At 45.3% G+C, this 22914-nt stretch overlaps 2 protein-coding genes across 6 annotated transcripts in view; one reads left to right on the top strand and one right to left on the bottom strand.

Moving 5' to 3' along the window:
• The window catches only part of ZNF711 (zinc finger protein 711), a 32984-nt gene extending 27987 nt beyond the window's left edge, over positions 1–4997 (top strand). For both annotated transcript variants that reach the window (XM_073589891.1, XM_073589892.1), the window contains exon 9: positions 362–4997. In XM_073589891.1, the coding sequence (XP_073445992.1) occupies positions 362–1539 (1178 nt within the window). In that variant the 3' untranslated portion in view covers positions 1540–4997. The remainder of the gene's footprint in view (positions 1–361) is intronic.
• The window catches only part of POF1B (POF1B actin binding protein), an 82596-nt gene continuing 64656 nt past the window's right edge, over positions 4975–22914 (bottom strand). For all 4 annotated transcript variants that reach the window (XM_073589893.1, XM_073589895.1, XM_073589894.1 and 1 more), the window contains 4 exons: positions 13105–13233; positions 12816–12880; positions 7935–8043; positions 4975–7848 (listed from right to left, as the gene is read on the bottom strand). In XM_073589893.1, coding sequence (XP_073445994.1) covers positions 7843–7848; positions 7935–8043; positions 12816–12880; positions 13105–13233 — 309 coding nt within the window. In that variant the 3' untranslated portion in view covers positions 4975–7842. The remainder of the gene's footprint in view (positions 7849–7934; positions 8044–12815; positions 12881–13104; positions 13234–22914) is intronic.

The raw sequence follows: 22914 nt of genomic DNA, 5'->3' as shown, positions 1-22914 counted from the left end.
TGCAGAAAAACAAAGCACTAAATGCTGAAGTCTTCCACGACCTCCTATAGAATGATGCAGCCAGAGATTACGGTCAGGGTGATGGTTTGGGTTGTGCTAACCGATTCACACCAACTGTTCATGGGAAGCTGCTGACCCCATGTGTCATATGGGTAGAAGACATTATTGTGGGGCTCCATGATCCTGCAGCATTATTATTTCTGGTCACAATTTTTCATGACTTCCATAGTATTTCTTTATAGTTTTGGGGTCCCCTGAAGTTGGGGCTTTTGCTATAGGTTAGTTAATAATGTCATGGTTTCTTCACATGATGATCCTCTGCTGCAATATTTACTGTTTTTTTTCTTTGTTTTCTGCTCAGCCGTCATTATCGGTCCAGACGGACAGCCACTGACTGTCTACCCTTGTCACATATGTGGCAAGAAGTTTAAGTCCAGAGGTTTCCTGAAACGGCACATGAAGAATCACCCCGACCACATGATGAAGAAGAAATATCAGTGCACAGACTGCGACTTCACCACCAACAAGAAGGTCAGTTTCCACAACCACCTGGAGAGCCACAAGCTGAGCAGCAAACTGGACAAGACGCATGAGTTCACCGAATACACGCGGAGGTACCGGGAGGCGAGCCCCCTCAACTCCAACAAGCTCATCCTGAGAGATAAAGAACCCAAACTCCACAAGTGCAAATATTGTGACTATGAGACCAGCGAGCAGGGACTGCTGAACCGTCACCTGCTGGCCGTTCACAGCAAGAACTTCCCCCATGTGTGCGTTGAATGCGGAAAGGGTTTCCGGCATCCCTCTGAACTAAAAAAACATATGAGGACGCACACAGGCGAGAAGCCATACTTGTGCCACTATTGTGAATTCAGGTGCGCCGACCAGTCCAATCTAAAAACTCACATTAAAAGTCGCCATGGGACGGACTTGCCCTACAAATGTGAACAGTGCCCGCAGGCATTTACTGATGAAAAGGAACTTTTAAGGCACACTGAGCTTTTTCAAGGTCACAAAACACACCAGTGCCCTCACTGTGACCACAAGAGCACCAACTCCAGTGACCTTAAACGGCACGTCATATCCGTTCACACCAAGGACTTCCCCCACAAATGTGAGGTGTGTGAGAAAGGGTTTCACCGTCCTTCAGAACTCAAGAAGCACAGCGAGACCCACAAAGGCAAAAAGATTCACCAGTGCCGCCACTGTGACTTTAAGACGTCAGACCCCTTCATACTGAGCGGCCACATCCTCTCCGTTCACACCAAGGACTTGCCCTTTAAATGTAAAAAGTGCAAACGAGGCTTCCGGCTTCAGCTCGAGCTCAAGAAGCACATGAAGACTCACAGCGGCAAGAAGGTGTACCAGTGTCAGTACTGCGAGTACAGCACCACCGACGCCTCGGGGTTTAAGCGGCACGTCATCAGCATTCACACCAAGGACTACCCGCACCGCTGCGAGTTCTGCAAGAAGGGATTCCGCCGGCCATCAGAAAAAAATCAGCACATCATGAGGCACCACAAAGAGGCCGTCATGTAGCAACAGCTGCCGCAGAGGATGACCACCGCTTCAGAGTCGGGAACCGCAGACTTTTCATAATTTTTTTTTTTCTTTATTTCTTGCACTTTGCTGTGCGTTCCTCGGTCATGAAGGGGTTATTCTTTAATTGTGCACTACAGTACGTGACACGTGTAACTGACCAACTCTGAAAATAGAAGGGCAAGGCGGGGAGGAAAGAGGCTGCAGGAGAACCACAAGAACCAGCACTCTGCAGCCCGCCCACCTCTGCTTAGACCTGGATATAGGACTGATCGAGGGTTCACAAACGCTCGTTTTCAACTTTGTGCCTGAACGTTGCAATTTCCATGTGCTGCAAAACGAAGCGATTGTGCCCTTCTGGAAACCGCCATGGCGGCGGATACCGTGTGTAATGAGTTTACAGCGCTGCTAACAGGACGAGGTGACGGGGTTCAGTATTGATCCAGTAGCATTTTTATTATTTCCTGATCCTAAAGGTGGAATGCAGCCAGATACAAGGTGCTAGATAAGGCGGCGTTGCCCTCCAGACACAGCTTCTTATCGTTATTACAGTGGAGTGTGGTTTTATTGTACGTATGAGTCTGATGGAGTTTTGTTATTTTAAATATATGTAAATAAGTATATATTATATCTATAAATGGAAGAATATACCAGAAAATTAGCACTTTTATCTCTGATACGTCTGCAATTTAGGGACGGCAGGAGACGGTGGCGCTTCTGGACAACTGCTGCAATGCTGAAAATCCCAAGAAATGCAGGGTGTGTGTATGTACCAGGGGCACCACAGCGATACAGCGGAGGATCCGCACTGGGATCTTCATTAGGGGCTCTGCCCTCTTTGTTTTTATCCCACAGCCAATGTCCTGTCCATTGGGAACAAGATAGTATATGGGGGGGGGAACACCCACTCATCTGGCATCTTTAGATGCCTGCAGGGTCCCCCCGTTAAATGCAGAAGTTTAATTCACAGTATTTAAAAAGTCGATTTTTCTGTGCTGAAAATGTCCATGGCGCGTTCGAGATTTGTTATATCTCAGCCACTCTCCTATTAATATTCTGTATGGCGGGTTTTCCATCACTTGTGGACACACCCTAAATCATTTTACACTCAGCGGATTTGTCATGGATTTTTTTTTTAATTTTAGCAAAGTACCAGCTATGTAGATGAAATTTCATAAATTCTACTGTCCATGATGCCGAGTTTCCGTATGGGAGTTGATCTGTAGAGCAGATATTTTTCCTTCGCACATGCTAGCACGTGGTGCATATTGCTGTGGATTTGCAGCAGCGTGTCAATTTTTCTTCTGCAACATCCACGTGTTGTGCATGGACATTGTGCTGTGGATTGTAGCCTGTATGGATGTTCTGTTGTTTCTTACTGGGGATTTCAAATCTGTAACTAATTTCCTATGTTTTACTGCTGATTTTGCAGCAAAGTGCAGGTAGCAATACAGTGTTAAAGAATTGCTCAGGCCTGGCCGAGCCTTTACCTGCAATGCTGGAGCAGGCACAACGTTTTGGGTTGGCGCATTTCTTTATTTCGTACGTCAAGAGGAGGGGAACATTTTTAGGATCAGATTCTTCCCAGTTGCTTCCGTTTGTATGTATATAGAGCAATGGCCGCTCATGTAGGCCTCAGAGATGAAGTTCTCTTTTGTTGGGGGATGATGACATGGGAGCTGTGTACAAGTATAGAGGCACTGACTGCTTATGGCTGGACCCACAAGCTGACACTTCACTGATACATGCGCTTTCCTCTGTTGTTCAGAGCAGTTTTGCAGTAGTTGTCCTTTAAGCTTCACCAGGACCGGATCTGTTCAACAGCCTCAATTCTATCAGTGGATGGAATCGCCCATAATCCCATGCTGTGGCATACCCCAAACAGTGTGTGTATTTTTCCAATCAGCCTCTGCTGCCCCCCAGTAAGGTGGTCCGCAGATCCTCCAGTTTACAGCGAACATATACGCACCTCTCGAGTGCCGCTGTGTGTTAGCATGCCGCTGACCATAAACCTAGTACGCGAGGGCAGGCATACTGGAGTATTAAGCGTTTTATGTGATTTTTTATATTTGTTTGTGGGACTTCCGTAACTGGTGCAGATTCTTATGACTGGAGGTGAAAAATCCTACTTAAGGGGAACCTGATTGTGCACAGTAACTACAGACAGTGTCAGGTCGGCGCCGTTATACTGAGAACACTGATATGTCAGCAGGATTGTGCATAGTAACTACAGTGTCAAGTCAACGCCGTTATACTGATTACAATGAATACCCGGTTATGAAATCCGTCTTGTAGTTGTTTAATCTTTATTTTCAGTTTTGAGTTAAATATGCTCGTGCTCCAGTGCGGCGGCCTGTGGTGGGCGGGTTCTTCATGTAGTGCTCTGATTAGGTATTCACCAGTATAGCTAGTGATAGATCACATTCATAATGTGTAAGTAATTATTTTTTTTAATGTTATCCATAAATTCCTAACAAAAAAAATCAGTTTGAAAATGGCGCCGGCCGCACCTGCACAGCAGCAGTTATCAGCGATCCCATAGCTGATACTACACAGGTGTCGGCAGCACAATTCTAGTGGAGATAATTTTTTCCTTTTTCTCTAGTAAGATGGCGCCTGCACAGTAGCATCTATCGATCGCCAATAGCTGCTACTGTGCAGGAGCGGCCGGCGCATTTTTCAACCTGATTTTTCTTTTGGGGAATTTATGGATAACATGAAAGAAGAGGATTACATACACATTATTTATGTGATTATTCTGCAGTACTGGTGCCTGCAGAAGTGGATTTTTTTTTTTTCAAGAGATAGATGAAGACCCCAGCAGCCCTGGAGCACGAGCATATCATTAACTGAAAATAAAGATTACACAACAACCAAAAGACGGATTTCATCACCAAGTAGCAGTGTAATCAGTATAACGGTGCCGACCTGACTGTCTGTAGTTATTGTGCACAATCCTGATGACAGGTTCCCTTTAAGCATGTGGAACAGATTTTCACAAAAGCTTTCTGTAGAACATATGCCCCATGTGAACTGACCCTAAAGATCACAATCCAGGTTGTAACGTGAGGTTCCATAATTCTCGGCAGCACTTGGGGAACCTTCGCTGCATTCTGTAACCAAGCCTCCAATATAGGCATATGTCCTGGGACTGCTCCCAGCAAGTGGCTACTTTTTTTTTTTTTTGCACAATTGTATCAAATGAAAAAAAAATAATTTTGTTTTCTGTATTGACTTATGTGTTTTTGTCGTCAGTTTTTTTTAAAGAACCTGTTCTATTTTTTTTTTCTATTAATGAATTTCAGGTAAAAAGTTCCTCGGAAATGAGCCGGTAACGTGGCTGTATGTGGGTGTAAATGACGTACACGTTGTAAGATAAGATTATTCATGTTCACGTGCGGATATTTGTGTTTCCTCATCATAATGAGCATCAAATAAAGAGCAGATCTTGCATTTTATTTTTTACAATTTCTATAAACAATTACTAACCAGGTGTGATCAGCAAGCAGCTATAAAAGGTTTCTTCTTCTCTGGAAATCTCAATATTCTGCTGGGGCAGCTTCCCAATCCTTCAGCTGTAAAGGGTTGTCCAGGGCTTATTCTAGGAGAGGCCAAAGTCCTGGGCAATCCCTTTAATTTTACGCCTGCATTAGAGTTTTATAAGGTCATATGCTCCAGTTGTACCCAGAGCTGCAATCACAGTTTTGCTAGAAGTTAAGTTGATTATATGCAATGCGTGTCCTGTACTAATAGGCGACCAGTCGACAGATGCACAGCGTGCCCTGTACTGATCGGTGAGGTAATGCAAACTGATAGTAATGAGCAGTCTGTATAATATTAAATGCAGCTCTGGCTGTGACTGGAGTATGACATTAAATACTGTTACTTTTTAGTGCAGAATTTTCCAGTCTGGACACAATTCTCATGGTTTTTATCTATTTTATTCTAGAATAAATTCCACAGCGGCTTTTATTCTTCAGCCTACAAAATGCAAACTATACACCGTACCAGCAAGAAGAGGCGACCGAGGGTTTAGTCACACCATACCATCCAGGTATCAGATGCTTCCACCATCAGCCCCAATAGACCCTGTGATTCTCATCTCTCAGGATCACCCCATGTAATGTCTGGAGTCGTGTAACATTCAGAAACGTGAATGCAAAGTGTGAAAGCTTAATGCTACTCGTAAAGAGATCTTTTGCTTTAAATTGTCTTGTGCCAAGTTACATTATGGCTGAGGAGCTTCCTCACATGCCATGATGCAAACAGTGGTGAATGCAGGTCTGGATATGAGTGGAATACACTCCAGTCACAGGTAGAGCTGCATCAACAATTGGTGGTGGTTTCACACTTAAGGCTATGTGCGCACGTAGCTGAACTCTAGTGGAAGTTACTGCGAGAATTCCAGAATTCCATTCCGTGGGAAAATCGCATTTTAAATTCCCGTGGAAAAACTAGCGATTTGCAAGCGTAATTAGCTTGCAGAATGCTAGCGTTTTCCAAGCGATCTGTAGCATCGCTTGGAGAACTGATTGACAGTGTTTGACGAGTGTGACCAACTTTTTATTATTGAGGCCGCCTATGCAGCATCAGTAGTAAAAGATCGAATGTTAAAAATAATAGAATAAAAAATGGTTTTATATTCCCCTTCCGGCATCCTACGCCGCCTTCCCGGGCCTCAGTGATGCTTCCGTTCACAGTAATGCCTTGCGAGACCTTTGATGACGTTGCGGTCTCGCGAGGAATAGGGACCGCTACATTATCGCGAGACTGCGACGTCATCAAAGGTCTCGCAAGGCATTACTGGGAACGGAAGCATCGCTGAGGCCCGGGAAAGCTGCGCGGGACGCCAGAAGGTGAATATAACACCATTTTTTATTCTATTTTTTACAGGGATATGGTACCCAGAGGACAGTCTCCTCTCCTCCGGACCGTGGATACCAAACGCAAATGTTCTGCTTACTTTTCGCATGGTGGGCACAACCACATGCGGGAAGTAAGCGGAACAATGCAATCCTATGAGTGCGTTTTCACGTCGAAAACGCAAATAAAAGCGACATGTGAACGCAGCCTTACTCTCCAATAACGTGGATGGGACTGGACCAGATCAGTAAAGCAGAGATAACCCACAATGTCTGTATATTGACCCCAGGAGATTTTTTTTTTTTTTAATTTTTCCATTTTTATATCTGAATGTTTTTTCCCCCGCTATAAAAATAACAAAACTAGAAAACTGAATAACCACATCCGACAGGTATTAGCATTTCATGTAAACCGCTGTAATAAGTCTGTCCCCATCATGATATACAAGATGCGAGCAGCCGGTTGGATCTCTGCATGATCCGCACACGGCGGCTTCACACCATAGAATTATAGGCTTTTATAAGGAAATACTATGATACACCCATAACATAAGGCCTAAGTCTGCGCTTCCATGGAGCCTCACACACACAAACACCGCACCCAGCCGTCAGATCCACAACATTAAAGGGGGTTTTACACATAGCAATATCGCTATAATGTCACCGATTTGGTGACGTTATAGCAATATCGCTATGTGTGATACTTACCTCCGACTGGCTCCCCCGCTGTCCATTGCTGATCGCGCACTTCCTGCTGGCGCCGACGAGCGACGCGCGGACGTCATGATCGTCGCTTCTGAAAGGTAAGTACCTTCCGCTGTATCACTGCTGCATCGCTGTGAGATCTGCCTGTGTGGCAGCTCACTAGCGATCATTTAGCGATGCACCAGCAATCCTGACCGCGTCATATCGTGGTCGGGATCGCTGGTGCATCGCTAAATGTAAAAGGGCCTTTACTCCGGATGGGAGGGAGCAGTTCTACCCAGATAAGGGGTGCTGTATGCTGGGTCCTGTAAGGACTGGATCTATGGATACAGTTCAGGCCCTGGGCCACTACATCCATGAGTCCTTCAGATAGCACCCCACATACAGCGACATGTATCTCAGCTTCCAGGTATTCCAGAAGGCTGTAGTTTAGGAGTCAGTGTGCTAATCTTTATCCAGTTCTGATAATTTATATACATCCAATCTTATAGACACTGTGGTAAATGTAACAGCAGAGTAATATACGCTCCTCGCTATCAGCGCACACAAGGACGTCTAAGACTCTGCCCGAGCCCAGGGCAATTTCCCCCTATACGGCCATACGATGCTTGCTGTCAGTAAATGTGTGTGTGAGGGCCGAGCCTCATGTCTGAACTACTGATAGATTGGATGTCTTGCGTTTCGGATCACACACAGGCGACCTGGCAGCAGCCCCGTACTGGCAGCTGCGGCTCATTCATTCCTGAAAGGGAGAAGTAATAATATAAGTGTTAGGCACTAATACCACGTGGCCCTATAGTCAGTGCCGGCGCAACGGTCACCGCTTACATATTTGGACGTTTGTCGCCGCTCTATGACGATGGTCTGTGATCCCATTGATGGAGATGTGTCCTTATAGTCGGAGAGCAGCCGGAGAATGGGGTAATGATTACTGTAACTGAAACAAAGGGATGAGGACAGGTTACTTATAAAAGCTCAATATACAGTAGAAGGTACCATTAGCTTGTTGTGACAGCAACATTTTTAGTGTCGTGCCAATTCAAACCCCTTAAACCCACAGTGCCAGTGGTTTGACATAGCGCCACCGTCTTTGTACTCCCATTAACTAGTGATCATTTGATCGAACTTTAACCCCTTCACGACCTTTGATGCCACATAGGAGTCATGAAAAGTCGTGCCAAAACGACCCATGACGCCTATGTGGCGTCATGACTTTAAAGCCCCCCTGCGGGTCGGGTGACCTAGGTCACCCGACCCGCAGATACAGGGGGCTTTGTTCTTCACCACATGGCTACGATCGCTCCGATTGGCTGTTTCACTTTTAACAGCCAATCAGAACGATAGTAATATTTCATCAATGAAAATTGATGAAATATTACAATCCAGCCATGGCCGATGCTGCAGTAGCATCGGACATGGCTGGAGACCGTGATCCGACATCTCCCCCCCCCCCCATCGACTCACAGGGCCGATCGGCCCCCGATACCGACTGACGGTGGCAAGGTGCCGCCACCGTCCTCATCAGCTCCCCTCCCCCTCCGACCCCCCCTCACCCCCCCCCCCCCCCCTCCGCCTCCCGGTGTCCCGCTTCATGGGCGCCGCCATCTTGGAAAATGGCGGGTGCATGCGCAGTGCGCCCGCCGGCTGCGATTTCCCTTCATTCATTTTGATCACTTTGATAAACTCTCACAGTGATCAAAATAGAATCAAAAGTAAATAAACCCCCCGTTTATCACCCCCATAGCCAGGATCAACTAATAAAATAAAGAAATTATTTTTATTTTTCCATTAGGGTTGGAAAGAGGGTTAGGGTTGGAATTAGGGTTGGGGTTATGGGATGTGTTGGGGTTAGGGCTGTGGTTAGGGGTGTGTTGGGGTTAGTGTTGAAGTTGGAATTGAGGGGTTTCCACTGTTTAGGCACATCAGGGGGTCTCCAAACGCGACATGGTGCAACCATTGATACCAGCCAATTTTGCGTTCAAAAAGTCAAACGGTGCTCCCTCCTTTCCAAGCCCCGACGTGTGCCCAAACAGTGGTTTACCCCCAACATATGGGGTATCAGCGTACTCAGGAAAAATTGCACAACAGCTTTGGTGGTCTAATTTCTCCTGTTACCCTTGGGAAAATAAAAAATTGGGGGCTAAAAAATTATTTTTTGGAAAAAAAATGATTTTATTTTCATGTCTGTGTGTTATAAATGTCTGTGAAGCACTTGGGGGTTCAAAGTGCTCACCAGACATCTAGATAAGTTCCTTGGAAGGTCTAGTTTCCAAAATGGGGTCACTTGTGGGGGGTTTCTACTGTTTAGGCACATCAGGGGCTCTGCAAACGTAACGACGACCGCAGACCTTTCCATCAAAGTCTGCATTTCAAAACGTCACTACTTCCATTCTCAGCCCTTACGTGCGCCCAAACAATGGTTCCCCCCCACATATGGGGTACCAGCGTACTCAGGACAAACTGGACAACAACTTTTGGGGTCCAATTTGTGGGGGGGGGGGGGGGGGGGGTTCCACAGTTTAGACCATTCCATCAAAGACAGCATTTCATAATGTCACTAATTACGTTCCGAGCCACGACATGCGCCCAAACAGTGGTCCCCACCCACATATGGGGTATCAGCGTACTCAGGACAAACTGGACAACAACTTTTGGGGTCCAATTTATCCTGTTACCCTTGTGAGAAAAAAATTGTGAGAGCTAAAAATCTTTTTTTCTTGAGGAAAAAAAATGATTTTTTGTTTTCACGGCTCTGCGTTATAAACTTCTGTGAAGCACTTGGGGGTTCAAGGTGCTCACCACACATCTAGATAAGTTCCTTGGGGGGGGTGGTCTAGTTTCCAAAATGGGGTCATTTGTGGGGAGTTTCCACAGTTTAGGTACATCAGGGGCTCTGCAAATGTAACATGATGCCCGCAGACCATTCCATCAAAGTCTGCATTCCAAATTGTCACTACTTCTCTTCCGAGCCCCGACGTGTGCCCAAACAGTGGTCCCCCCCCACATATGGGGTACCAGCGTACTCAGGACAAACTGGACAACAACTTTTGGGGTCCAGTTTCTCCTGGTACCCTTGTGAAAATAAAAAATTGCGCACTAAAAAATAACTTTTTGAGGAAAAAATTTTTTTTATTTTCACGGCACTGCGTTATAAACTTTTGTGAAGCACTTGGGGGTTCAAAGTGCTCACTATGCATCTAGATAAGTTCCTTAGGGGGTCTAGTTTCCAAAAAGGGGTTATATGTGGGGGAGCTCCAATGTTTAGGCACACAGGGGCTCTCCAAACACGACATGGTGTCTGCTAACGATTAGAGGTCATTTTCATTTCAAAAAGTCAAATGGTTCTAATTCCCTTCTGAGCCCTGACGTGCACCCAAACAGCGGTTCCCCCCCACATATGGGGTACCGGTGTACTCAGAACACATTGCACAACAACTTTTGTGGTCCAATTTCTCCTGTTACCCTTGTGAAAATGAAAAATAGCGTGCTAAAAAATCATTTTTGAGAAAAAAAAATATTTTTTCTTTTCACTGCTCTGCGTTATAAACTTCTGTGAAGCACCTGGGGGTTCAAAGTGCTCACTACACATCTAGATAAGTTCCATAAGGGGTCTAGTTTCCAAAATGTTGTCACTTGTGGGGGAGCTCCAATGTTTAGGTACACAGGGGCTCTCCAAACGCGACATGGTGTCCGATAACGATTGGAGCTAATTTTCCATTCAAAAAGTCAAATAGCGCTCCTTTACTTACGGACCCTGCCGTGCGCCCAAACAGTAGTTTATGACCACTTATGAGGTATCTGTGCACTCAGGAGAAATTGCCCAACAAATTTTAGGATCCATTTTATCCTGTTGCCCATGTGAAAATGAAAAAACTGAGGCTAAAAGAAAATTTTTGTGAAAAAAAAAGTACTTTTTTTTTACTGATCAATTTGTGAAGCACCTGGGGGGTTCAAAGTGATCACTATGCATATAGATAAGTTCCTTGGGGGGTCTAGTTTCCAAAATGGGGTCACTTGTGGGGGAGCTCCAAAGTTTAGGCACACAGGGTCTCTCCAAACGCGACATGGCAACCGCTAAATATTCCAGCATGTTTTCCCATTCAAAAAGTCATATGGCGCTCCTTCCCTTCTGAGCTCTGCCATGCACCCAAACAGTGGTTTATGACCACATATGAGGTATCGGTGTACTCAGGAGAAATTGCCCAACAAATTTTAGGATCCATTTTATCCTGCTGCCCATGTGAAAATGAAAAAATTGATACTAAAAGAAAATTTTTGTTGTAAAAATTAAAATGTCCATTTTTTCTTTCCACGTTGCTTTATTTAGTTCCTGCAAAACACCTGAAGGGTTAATAATCTTCTTGAATGTAGTTTTGAGTAGCTTGATGGGTGCAGTTTTTAGAATGGTGTCACTTTTGAGTATTTTCTGCCATATAGACCCCTCAAAGTGACTTCAAATGTGAGGTGGTCCCTAAAAAAATGGTTTTGTAAATTTTGTTGTAAAAATGAGAAATCGCTGGTCAACTTTTAACCCTTATAACTTCCTGACAAAAAGACAAAAAAAAAAAAAAAAAAAATTGTTTCCAAAATTGTGCTGATGTAAAGTAGACATGTGGGAAATGTTATTTAGTAACCACTTTGTGTCACATAGCTCTCTGGTTTAACAGAATAAAAACTCAAAATTTGAAAATTGCGAAATTTTCTAAATTTTTACCAAATTTCTGATTTTTTCACAAATAAACGCAAAAATTAACAGCCTAAATTTACCACTAACATGAAGCCCAATATGTCACGAAAAAACAATCTCAATCGCTAGGATCCGTTGAAGTGTTCCTGAGTTATTACCTCATAAAGGGACATTGGTCAGAATTGCAAAAAATGGCCAAGTCATTAAGATCAAAATAGGCTGGGTCATGAAGGGGTTAAGTAAAAAATATATACATTCATACACACACACACCCTTCTTGAAAGTCTTGATGTATGACTATTTAAAATCAACCCTTACAGTTATATGCAAATTGCCTCTTCAGAAAGAAAGAGGACTTTTACTCTACAGCGCCACCTATTGGTAGTAGCGATCCTACAAGTCACAATCAACCCTTTAACGAGTCTTGTAGTATGACTTAGGATACAAGCCAAATCCTAAGTCATACTACAAGACTCGTTAAAGGGTTGATTGTGACTTGTAGGATCGCTACTACCAATAGGTGGCGCTGTAGAGTAAAAGTCCTCTCTTTCTTTCTTAAGAGGCAATTTGCATATTTTCCCAGAGGAGCATTGCACGGCGAATAAGTCTCCTTACCTTGACAAGCCACAGCTGGCATGTCACTCTCCGCAAGGAGAAACCTTACTTCTTAGACCCTTACAGTTAGTGAGAAATAAAACGCGATAGTTTCTGGTTTTCGCTTGGTGCGACTCCCCCCAATAAATAACGATAGGTGCGACTCCCCCCATAAATAACGATAATGTCGGGAGAACTGAATCGTGGCACCAATAAACACATCAGCTCAGCCGGCTCCACACAGCAGCGCACCCCAAGATGGTCCCACAGCGCATACCCCCCTCCTCCCAATCCCGCAGCTCTCAGCCACGTGTCTGCCTGCAGCTCACAGGTGTGCAGCAGCTTGTCTGACTGCACTTGGTTTTATCATGTTCATGGTTTGGGCTCCTCAAGCTTCATGGCCCCTGCCCGCCCTGTCCTCCACTCACTTTCTGGTGATGACCTCCTGGCTGACGCTTTTAGAGTCTCTCAGCTGGCGCAGCCTGAAAAGCTCCTGAGGAGAAAGTAAGATACAAATCAATCTCTGGACAACAAACTCCAGACTGCGGCGATGAAAATCTGGGTGGCCATCAGCGGTCTTGCACCACTGTGATCCTTTGTCCGAGGGGGCACTTCCAACCTTCCACCTCTATGGGATGAGACCCAAGCCCTGACCCCTGTATACCAGCAGGAGCCAACTCTCCCCCCCCATAGTATTAGCTTCTTTCTAGGATTTACCTCTTGCTGCCTCCTGATTTGAGAGTCTCTCTCCTCCAGGGACGATGTCAGCTCCTGCAGCCTCATCTGTAAATCGCTGCTGCTTCCTTCCCGAGAAATCACTTCATGCTGGAACTTAGAGATCTGGGACTGGAATACACAATTCATCCACACGTCACCTGCACATCCCACACCCAAAACAATCACATCAACCTGTCGGTGAACTCTGATTAGAACTGAAAATATTTTACATTTCTTTGGAATCTGAAGCAGTCATTGGGTGGTGCTATGCTAATTGGATGCCATTTGGTGGCGCTGTACTAATTGGATGCCATTGGGTGGCGCTGTACTAATTGGTTGCCATTGGGTGGTGCTGTTCCATAAAAGATCAAATCAGCTGCTTCTGTCCTATTTGTCATGACATGCAGCCACTAGGTGGCCCTGTTCTATGAAGGATAGATAAGCTGCTTACAGCCTGGGTTTACTAACACACAATTAAATGAAGGCATCGTGTTGTAGATAACCAGATAGGCCAGAGGTCCTCAAACTACTTCACTGCAGATCAATGCCGGCGGGCCCTGTAAACACGGGCAGCACAAAGTGCTGAGGAAAGGCGTTGCGCAGCCCTCCGTATGCAGCGAGCACACACAGACGACGTGATTGTTGTCACGCCGCCTGTGCCGGAAGAAGACGGAGACGAGTGGGCGCCTCTTCAGAGCAGCAGGGGACATAGGTGAGTACTGTTTTTTTTTTTTTTAGTGCTGCCTATTGGGGGCTTTTACCTACCTATTGGGGACCTGTGCTGGCTATTGGGGACCTGTGTTGCCTATTGATGGCATTTACCTGCCTATTGGGGACCTGTGCTGCCTATTGAGGACATTTACCTGCCTATTGGGGACCTGTGCTGCTATTGAGGGCATTTACCTGCCTATTGAGGACCTGTGCTGCCTATTGGGGACTCTCGCACCACACCAGTCTGAGCCTGAGGTTAAAGCAGAGTTCCCCCAATATGGGCACTGGTGAGGCTGCAATCTGTATGTCTCTGAGAGCAATTTTATTGGTGGTATATTGTTTTTGTAGCGCTGTGTGTATATCACTGGCGTATGGGGCGTGGTGGGCAGAGGGGACCCGCATCTCTCACCAGGCTCCTACTGGCAGGTAAACTGGGCCCTCAGCGGCGCTGTGGCAGCTGAACGCTATTGACATGCGGGCCCGTCAACAGTTAACTGCCAGCCAATCGGAGGCTGGCAGCTGACTGTCAGTTGCCGGCGAGTGCGCGCTTCAGCTGCGTGGAGGGACGGAGCGAGGCCAGGTAAGAAGAACTTTTTTTTTTTTTTTATTAAATTGAAAGCGGCGATCTGGGGGGCCCAGGGCAGAAGGCGAGACATGATGGGGACAGAATGTGAGATATGGGGGCAGAATGGACACAGGGGCAGAATGTGAGACACATGGTGCTGGGGCAGGATGGATACGATGGAGACAGATGGGGAGATAATATGGGGCAGAATGGATACTCATGAGGGCGGGATGGGAGAACATATAGCTGAAGCCAGGAGTGAGACACACGGGGGCCAGGATGGGGGATATTATTACCATAGGGGCTAATTAAGGGATACTATTACTGTAGTGATGTATTTATTTTGTTTTTTTGAGTATACAGTTTTAAATGGCAGCATGGTGGCTCAGTGGTTAGCACTGCAGCCTTGAAGCGCTGGAGTCCTAGGTTCGAATCCCACCAAGGACAACATCTGCAAGGAGTTTGTATCTTCTCCCTGTGTTTGCCTGGGTTTCCTCCCACATTCCAAAGACATACTGATAGGGAATTTAGATTGTGAGCCCCATCAGGGACAGCGATACTGTGTGCAAAAACTGTAAAGCGCTGCAGAATATAATAGCGCTATATAAAGAAATGGGGGAAGAGTAATACTATGTTGCCTTTTTTTTCTTTATGTGATGTAATGTACTGTAGAAGTTGGGAAAAAAATAAGTCATGTGTTCTGCAAGCGGAGCTCTTTAACTTATTTCCTGCAGAGAAGAGCCCTGGCGGGAAGACGTGATAGCGATCTGTGCTGGATGAAAGGTGAAAAGCAAGGATGAAGGACTTAACCTAGAGACATCACTGGTGAGTTAGTGTATTACCTATACACTGACACATCACTGGTGAGTTAGTGTGTTAAATATACACTGTATACTATATACAGAGGTCCTGTGTATAATGTCACCAGTGATCACTGTATTACCTGTACATTATATACAGAGCTCCTGTGTATGTCATTGATCACTGTATTACCTGTACACAGACACTGCATACTAAGTACAGATCTCCTGTGTATAATGCCACTTAGGGTGATAGTATTGTGGTTTTTTTTATTACTGATCAGTTTTGTAGTATTCAGTCACAATGTCGTGGTAATATGTGGTCTGGACATGGTGTTGTGGTATTTGTCCGTTGTATGTGCTATTATTTGGTCACTTTGTGGTGGTAATATGTGGTCTGGTCATGGTGCAGTGGTATTCCTTGTATGTGATATTATTTGGTCACTATGGTAGTAATATGTGGTCTGGTCATGGTGTGGCAGTATTTGTTCCTTGTATGTAGTATTATAGGTCTCTAGGTGGTGGTAATATGTGGTATGGACATGGTGCGGTGGTATTCCTCGTATGTGATATTATTCGGTCACTATGGTAGTAATATGTGGTCTGGTCATGGTGTGGCAGTATTTGTTCCTTGTATGTAGTATTATAGGTCTGTATGTGGTGGTAATATGTGGTCTGGTCATGGTGCAGTGGTATTCCTTGCAGGGCTGTGGAGTCGGAGTCGTGGAGTCGGAGTTAGTTTTGGTTGAAGTCGGAGTCGGTAGAAATGTACCGACTCCAGCTTTAAAAAAAATGTATTAATATTTCATAATTGAACTTTCATATGAATTTTATAAATGTTACTCAAATATATATGTTCTATCAAACTATGAACAACAGTGATAAGCAGTTCTGCTGGAGATAGACATTTCTTACTTCTTGTGTGTCACTGTTCTCCACTGCCCTTATCTAATCTTATACTTGGTTAACCTCATGCTGCCCCAACCCCCCTACTTACAATGTAGGAAACTGAAAGTGAAAATGTGTTGCAAATTCTTAGTAGTAAAGCTCCTCCTCTAGACTAGATCATATTAGGTGTGCGTCTTCCAAGCATCTCACAGCTGCCTGCTACTCAGAAGAGGAAGACTGTAAGAAGTATTATCCTTTCAACAAACTTTGCATCAGTTAACTGTGAGTACATGAGGAATAATAACAGTATTACTGACCACTATATCAGTTGTACGACCTGGCAATAATTTTGTACAATTGTTTTTAGGAAAAACAATTGTCATTTGGATTGTGAATGCAGAATTAAAAACCTGAGAATGTCAAAGAAGCATCACATTAAATCAGCTGTATTTGAACATTTCACCATCACTCAAGATAGAAAACATTATGTCTGTCAGTGTATGACAAATGATCCAGACGAAAACAAATGCTGTGAAGCCAAGATGAGTGCATATTCAGGCAAAAATAAAAATGCTCCTACTAGAGCTTCTAATCTAAAGAGACATTTACAGCGCTTTCATCCAGAAGTACTGAAAGCAGTGGATGAGAGACTGCATCCAAACCAATGAACCAGTGCCCAGCTCTTCCAGCCAAACAAAGGAGCAGAGAACTTTGCAGCCATCAGTTGCAAGATATTTTGTCAGTGACAAAGTTACTGTGACAATGACAGTAGATACATTTAAAAAGCAGATCATACAGCTTGTCGTAAAGGATAGTGTGCCTATTTCATTATTTTCACGACCAGCTTTTGTGTGTCTGAATGGGGAAATGGCCTGCAAGCTTGGTGTTTCTCTGGAGAGAGAGAGTATTAGAAAATTAGTAATCGAAGAAGCTTTTAAACAAAAGGAAGAACTTAAAAAACTCTCAAGGGACGCTTTCTGTTTCTTAAAATGGATGCCTGCACACGTCACAGAGTGAACTATTTTGCCATCAATGTCCGATTTGTTTGTGACAAAAATGAAATAGTTACCAAGACATTGGCAGTAAAAGACACCAAAGCTCATCACACCAGTGAGTTTCTCCAGGTCTTGGTGGAAAAGGTTCTGCAAGACTATGAACTTAAAAAAGAGCAGGTTCTTTCTGTCGTAACTGACAATGCTTCAAATATGATAAGTACTATTAAGCTAATGAATGAGAGTAATGATGGTGACCAGCAGCTAGAAGAACATTCTGGGTCCACAGACACAGAAATGTTTGAAATAGAGGAACACAGTATTGTAACTGAGGAGCAAACTGAAGTTGCTTCAGATGAACAGCAACATGATAGTTTAGATGATCTTGTTGAAACTGTGTCAATATGTTCTTTCATTCATCACATGCGCTGTGTTGTGCATACGCTACAGCTGGCTATAAGAGACAGTCTGCAAGAAGGACATGCTGCTGCACTGATTGGCAAGGTGAGAAAATTGGCTACTGTTGCCAGAACCCCTAAAGTTGACTCAATTTTGAAGAGACATGCTGGAAAAGGGGCAATTATTGATCAAGCCACACGATGGGGCAGTACTTACTTAATGATTCAGCGCTTGGTTGAACTGAAAACCTTTCTTGTAGACATGGCTAACCCTCAACTGACGCTAAATGAAAGTCAGTGGAATCAGGTGACTGAGCTGGAAAAATTGCTAGAGCACCCATTTACAGTGACTAAAAAATTACAAGCAGAGGACTTAACTCCAGGTATTTTCTTAAAGGAGTGGAAGAACCTGATGTTTCGCCTGTCTCAAAGAGGAGGGTTAATTGCAAGTGGCATTGCTACATCAATGAAACGGAGAGAGGAGCTACTATTATAAAATAACATTCTTTTGGCAGCTGTTTATGTAGACCCAATGCATCGGATTCTTCTAGATGATCAACAGCTAAGTAAAGGAAAAGAAGCTCTGTTTGAAATAGCAGTAAGGATGAAAGGGTTGCAGAACAGTCAGGAGGAACAAGAAGAATTTGGTCGTCCTGCCACATCTTCACCCTCATCATCAACTGATGAAGAATTTAATTTCGAAAAATATTTGGATCACAAGGACCGTGCAAAGCGTTCCCGCATAGAAGAGTCATCCCCATCAAGGAACACAGCCAGTACATTTCAGCAGAATTTTTCATGTGCACTAAAAGAAATTGAGAAATTTGACCGTTCATCAAAAATAACAGTGCAACAAGCGATTCCTCTGTATCCTGACATTGTCAGAGATGTTGCCCGAGTGGTTACTGCTTTGCCACCAACACAAGTTAGTGTAGAGAGGTTGTTCTCTGCTCTCAAAATAATTAGCTCAGATTTGAGGGCATCCATGAAGGAGGATCTGACAGAGGCAATACTTTTTCTGAGGACAAATTTATAGATTTCTTCTTATTAACTGCATAAAAGTGTTTATTGCATATTTACTTACAGTTTAGAAACCACCATGGTTACTTACCGGTAGCCGGTTTTTCCGGAACCCATGACAGCACCACCTGAGAGAGGGATCCGCCCCGCCAGGACAGGAACCTACTGAGACATAAGGGGCGGCACCTCTCCCCCGCTTCAGTTGGGTTACAGAGCATTGAGAGGACTTCCCGGTTAGTTACATGTTTAATCCAACACCACAACACTCAAAACACCCTACTAATTGTGCACACCATACAGTGAAAAAGGGGGGGAATGTACGGGTGCTGTCATGGGTTCCGGAAAAACCGGCTACCGGTAAGTAACCATGGTGGTTTTCCCTTCACCCATGACAGCACCACCTGAGAGATTTTTGGAGACTTCGAAACACCTTAGGGAGGGACCACCGCTTGCAGCACCCTTCTACCAAAGGTTAAGTCAGCAGAGGAGGATAGATTTAATCTATAGTGCTTAAAGAAGGTTGAAGGTGAGGCCCAGGTAGCGGCCTTACAAATTTGTTCGATTGATACCTCTGCCTTTTCAGCCCAGGAGGTCGCCACGGCTCTGGTGGAATGAGCCTTGATGCCGTCAGGAATCGGGATACCACTAGCTGAATAGGCTACACTAATGGCTTCCCTGATCCATCTAGCAATAGTCCCTTTTGAAACCCCATAGCCTTTCCTGGCACCCTGAAAAGCTACGAATAGGGACTGTGACCTCCTCCACTGGCTAGTGGCAGATATATATTCTACAAGAGCTCTTTTAACATCCAGACTATGGAATTTTTCCTCCCCCAGATTTTTTGGATTTTCGCAAAAGGATGGAAGAACAATTTCCTGACCCCGATGGAAATCTGACACTACCTTGGGCAGATAACTGGGGTCTGTTCTTAACACTACCCTATCCTGAAAGACTTGCGTATAAGGAGGATTTACTGAGAGAGCCTGTAAGTCGCTTATCCTGCGGGCTGATGTGAGGGCTACTAACAGGATCGTTTTTAGGGTCAAAAACTTTAGGGGTAGCTGATGTAATGGCTCATACGGTTCTTTTGTAAGGGCTTCTAACACCAGGTTTAAATCCCAGGGGGCTATTCTAGGTATTGGAATAGGCCTAGCTCTATGGCAGGATTTAATAAATCTGGCTATCCACCTATCTGATGCCAGTTTGCAATTGTAGAGCGCCCCTAGTGCCGACACCTGAACCTTAAGTGTGTTTACTGCTAACCCCATCTGCAACCCAGATTGTAAGAACTCTAGGATGTCACTAATCGGGGGTTCTTTCCCTAACGGCTTACCCAAGAACTGTAGGAACTTATCCCATGTTCTGCCGTAGATGTTAGTAGTCACCGGTTTCCTGCTTTTTAGCAGAGTGGCCACCAGCCCAGGGGAGAACCCCCTATCTATTAAAAGCGACCTTTCAAATTCCACGCCGTCAGATGGAATCCTTTGACCTGAGCGTGCAATATTGGACCCTGAACTAGTAGGTCCGGGATTTCTGGCAGAACCCAAGGATCGGAGAGGGACATCTTCCGTAGCAGAGCGAACCAGGGCCTTTTTGGCCAAAATGGAGCTATTAGAATCACCCTGGCTTGATCGTTTCTGATTTTTCTTACCACAGTCGGGATCAGAGCTACTGGGGGGAACGCGTAAGCCAGTCTGAAGTTCTACTGGATGTGCAATGAGTCCACTGCCCATGGGTTTTCTCTTGGGTTTAGAGAGCAGAACCTTTCTGTTTGCCTGTTGTGCTTGTTTGCAAAGAGGTCTATCACCGGTTACCCCCAAAGCTGAATTAACTTTTGAAAAATGGATCGGTTTAGCGCCCATTCTCCTTGCCTCAGGGTATTGCGACTCAGGAAATCTGCCTCTATGTTTTCTGCCCCTTTTATGTGTAGGGCTGTCACGGAGTGTAGGTGATCCTCTGCACTGCTCAGAATGTCTGTTGCTGCTTCCATTAAGGAGTGTGATCTTGTCCCTCCTTGGTGGTTGATGTATGCCACTGCTACCTTGTTGTCTGACATGATGCGTACATCTCGACCCTGGAGTAGCGGAATGAAGTGGTTTAGGGCCTTGCCCACTGCCCACAGTTCTCTCAGGTTGGAGGATGCCTTCCTTTCTTGAGGTGTCCAGGAACCTTGACCTATGAGGCCCCTTAGGTGTGCCCCCCACCCCGAGGAGCTTGCATCTGTTAAAATTATATCTGTCGCCTGTCTGTCCCATGGTATTCCTAAGGTCAGATTTGTCTCGTTCAACCACCAGTTGAGAGAGTCTCTGGTTTTTAAGGAAAGCTCCAGCTTTCCTTCCAAACGCCCTCTTAGCGATCTTTGTGCTCTTAGTATCTCCCCTGGAGTTGCCGGGTGTGAAACTGAGCCCACCTGACCGCCGGAATACAGGATGTTAGGGTACCTAGCAGGGACATTGCTTTTCTTAATGTCATACATGGTTGGTTTCGGCCCGCCAAGGCCAGATTTTGCACCTTCTCTATCTTGGACTCTGGGAGCAGACACTCTTGCCTTTCTGAGTCCAGTATAAATCCCAGGAAGGTCTGTTTCTTTAGGGGTTGTAATTTTGATTTTTTGAAATTGACTATCCACCCTAACTCTTGCAAGGTGTTGATCACCTGAGTCAGCTGTGCTGTACAGTGGTCCTCTGAACTGCCCACTATAAGAAAATCGTCCAGGTATGGTATTATGACCGTATCGTGAATCTGGAGAAAGGCTGTCACTTCCGCTATGACCTTGGTGAAGACCCTCGGGGCTATGGATATGCCAAACGGAAGAGCCCTGAACTGAAAGTGCCTTAGTGTGCCCTGAATATAAAGCGCTACCCTCAGGTATTTCTGGTAATCTGGATGGATAGGGATGTGGTAATACGCATCCTTTAAATCGACTACGGCCATGAAGCAATCTTGATGTAGCAGCTTCACTGCCGTAGTTACTGATTCCATCTTGAAGGTCGGGTTCTTTATCCATAGATTGAGGCGTCTGAGATTTATGATTGTCCTGAACGACTGATCCGGTTTTTTTATTAGGAAAAGGGGTGAATAAAACCCCTTTCCTTCCTGTAAGCGTGGCACCTCGGACAGTACCCGCTTGTCTATCAGGCTCAGGATTTCTGTTTCTAAGGCCAGTTGTTCTTCGGTCATCTTCCTGATAGGTGTGATGACGACCACGGATTTTGGCTGACGAATAAAGGGGATTTTCAGGCCTTCTTTTAGGATGCTCAGAATCCAGGTGTTGGAGGAGATCTTTTCCCAGGCCTGGAAAAAGAGTGCCAATCTCGCTCCTACTGGAATACTGGCGTCACTGTGGTGACTTTTTGGAGGTGGAGGTGCCTCCACCAAACATAAACCCTGATTCTTTTTTCTTTTTATCCTCCCATCTTCTTCTGTCAGCGGGAGGACGCCCCCTATTGAATCTCCCCCTCCGAAAGGGCTGTCTCCTCTGATCCATAGGAAATCTGGGGAAGCCTTTTTTCTTATCGCCTGCTTTCTCCAGAATATCGTCCAAGTTCTTGCCGAACAGGAATCGGCCATCGCAGGGGAGAGAGCACAATTTGGCCTTGGACTGAAGGTCACCCGGACAGCCCTTAAGCCATAACGCGCGTCTAGCAGCATTTGATAGTGACGCTGCTCTGGCTGTCAATCGCATAGAGTCCGCCGAGGTATCTGCCAGAAAAGCCGCTGCCCCGTGCAAGAGATACATGTCTGATAAGATCTTCTCTCTTGGGACCCTTGACGCCAGCTTCTCTTCTAACTGCTGCAGCCAGATCATGAGGGAGCGTGCCGTGCAGGTGCCCGCTATCGCCGGCTTAAGACCTCCTGCTGTCGCTTCCCATGCGTGCCTCAAATATGAGTCCGCTTTTTTGTCTAGCGGGTCTCTAAGAACCCCTGCGTCTTCCAAGGGCAGGGCCGACCTTTTGGAAGACCTGGACACCGCTGCATCTATTTTTGGGACTTTGTCCCATATTTCCGTATCCTTGTATTCAAAGGGGTATCGTCTCTTAGAGGCGGATGGAAGGGCCCCCGATTTTTCAGGCTTTTTCCACTCCTTCTCAATAAGCGCCTGGATTTTCGCGTTTACTGGAAAGGTTCGTTTTTTCCTCTCCTGAAGCCCCACAAACATGACGTCCTCTAGGGTTTTAGCCGCCCTTTCTTCCTGTAGGCCCATTGTGGTTCTAATGGCCTTTAGGAGGGCATCTGTATCTTCTACAGGGAAACATGGCTTTCCCCCTGTGTCACTATCTGAGGAGTCTGAGGAGGATGATTTTTCCGCCTGAGATGATACTGATGCGGAATCTGAGGGGGAACTAGGGAAATCCTTCCTGCTTTTTTTCCCTTTTTTCAATAAGGACTTAATTGAGCCTTCCATTTCTGACCTGAGGGCAGATATTAGATTGGCT

The sequence above is a fragment of the Dendrobates tinctorius genome, unplaced genomic scaffold (assembly GCF_039654945.1).
Source record: "Dendrobates tinctorius isolate UK_male_01 unplaced genomic scaffold, ASM3965494v1 ptg000114l, whole genome shotgun sequence".
Lineage (NCBI taxonomy): Eukaryota > Metazoa > Chordata > Amphibia > Anura > Dendrobatidae > Dendrobates > Dendrobates tinctorius.
This window is presented reverse-complemented; position numbering and strand designations above follow the sequence as displayed.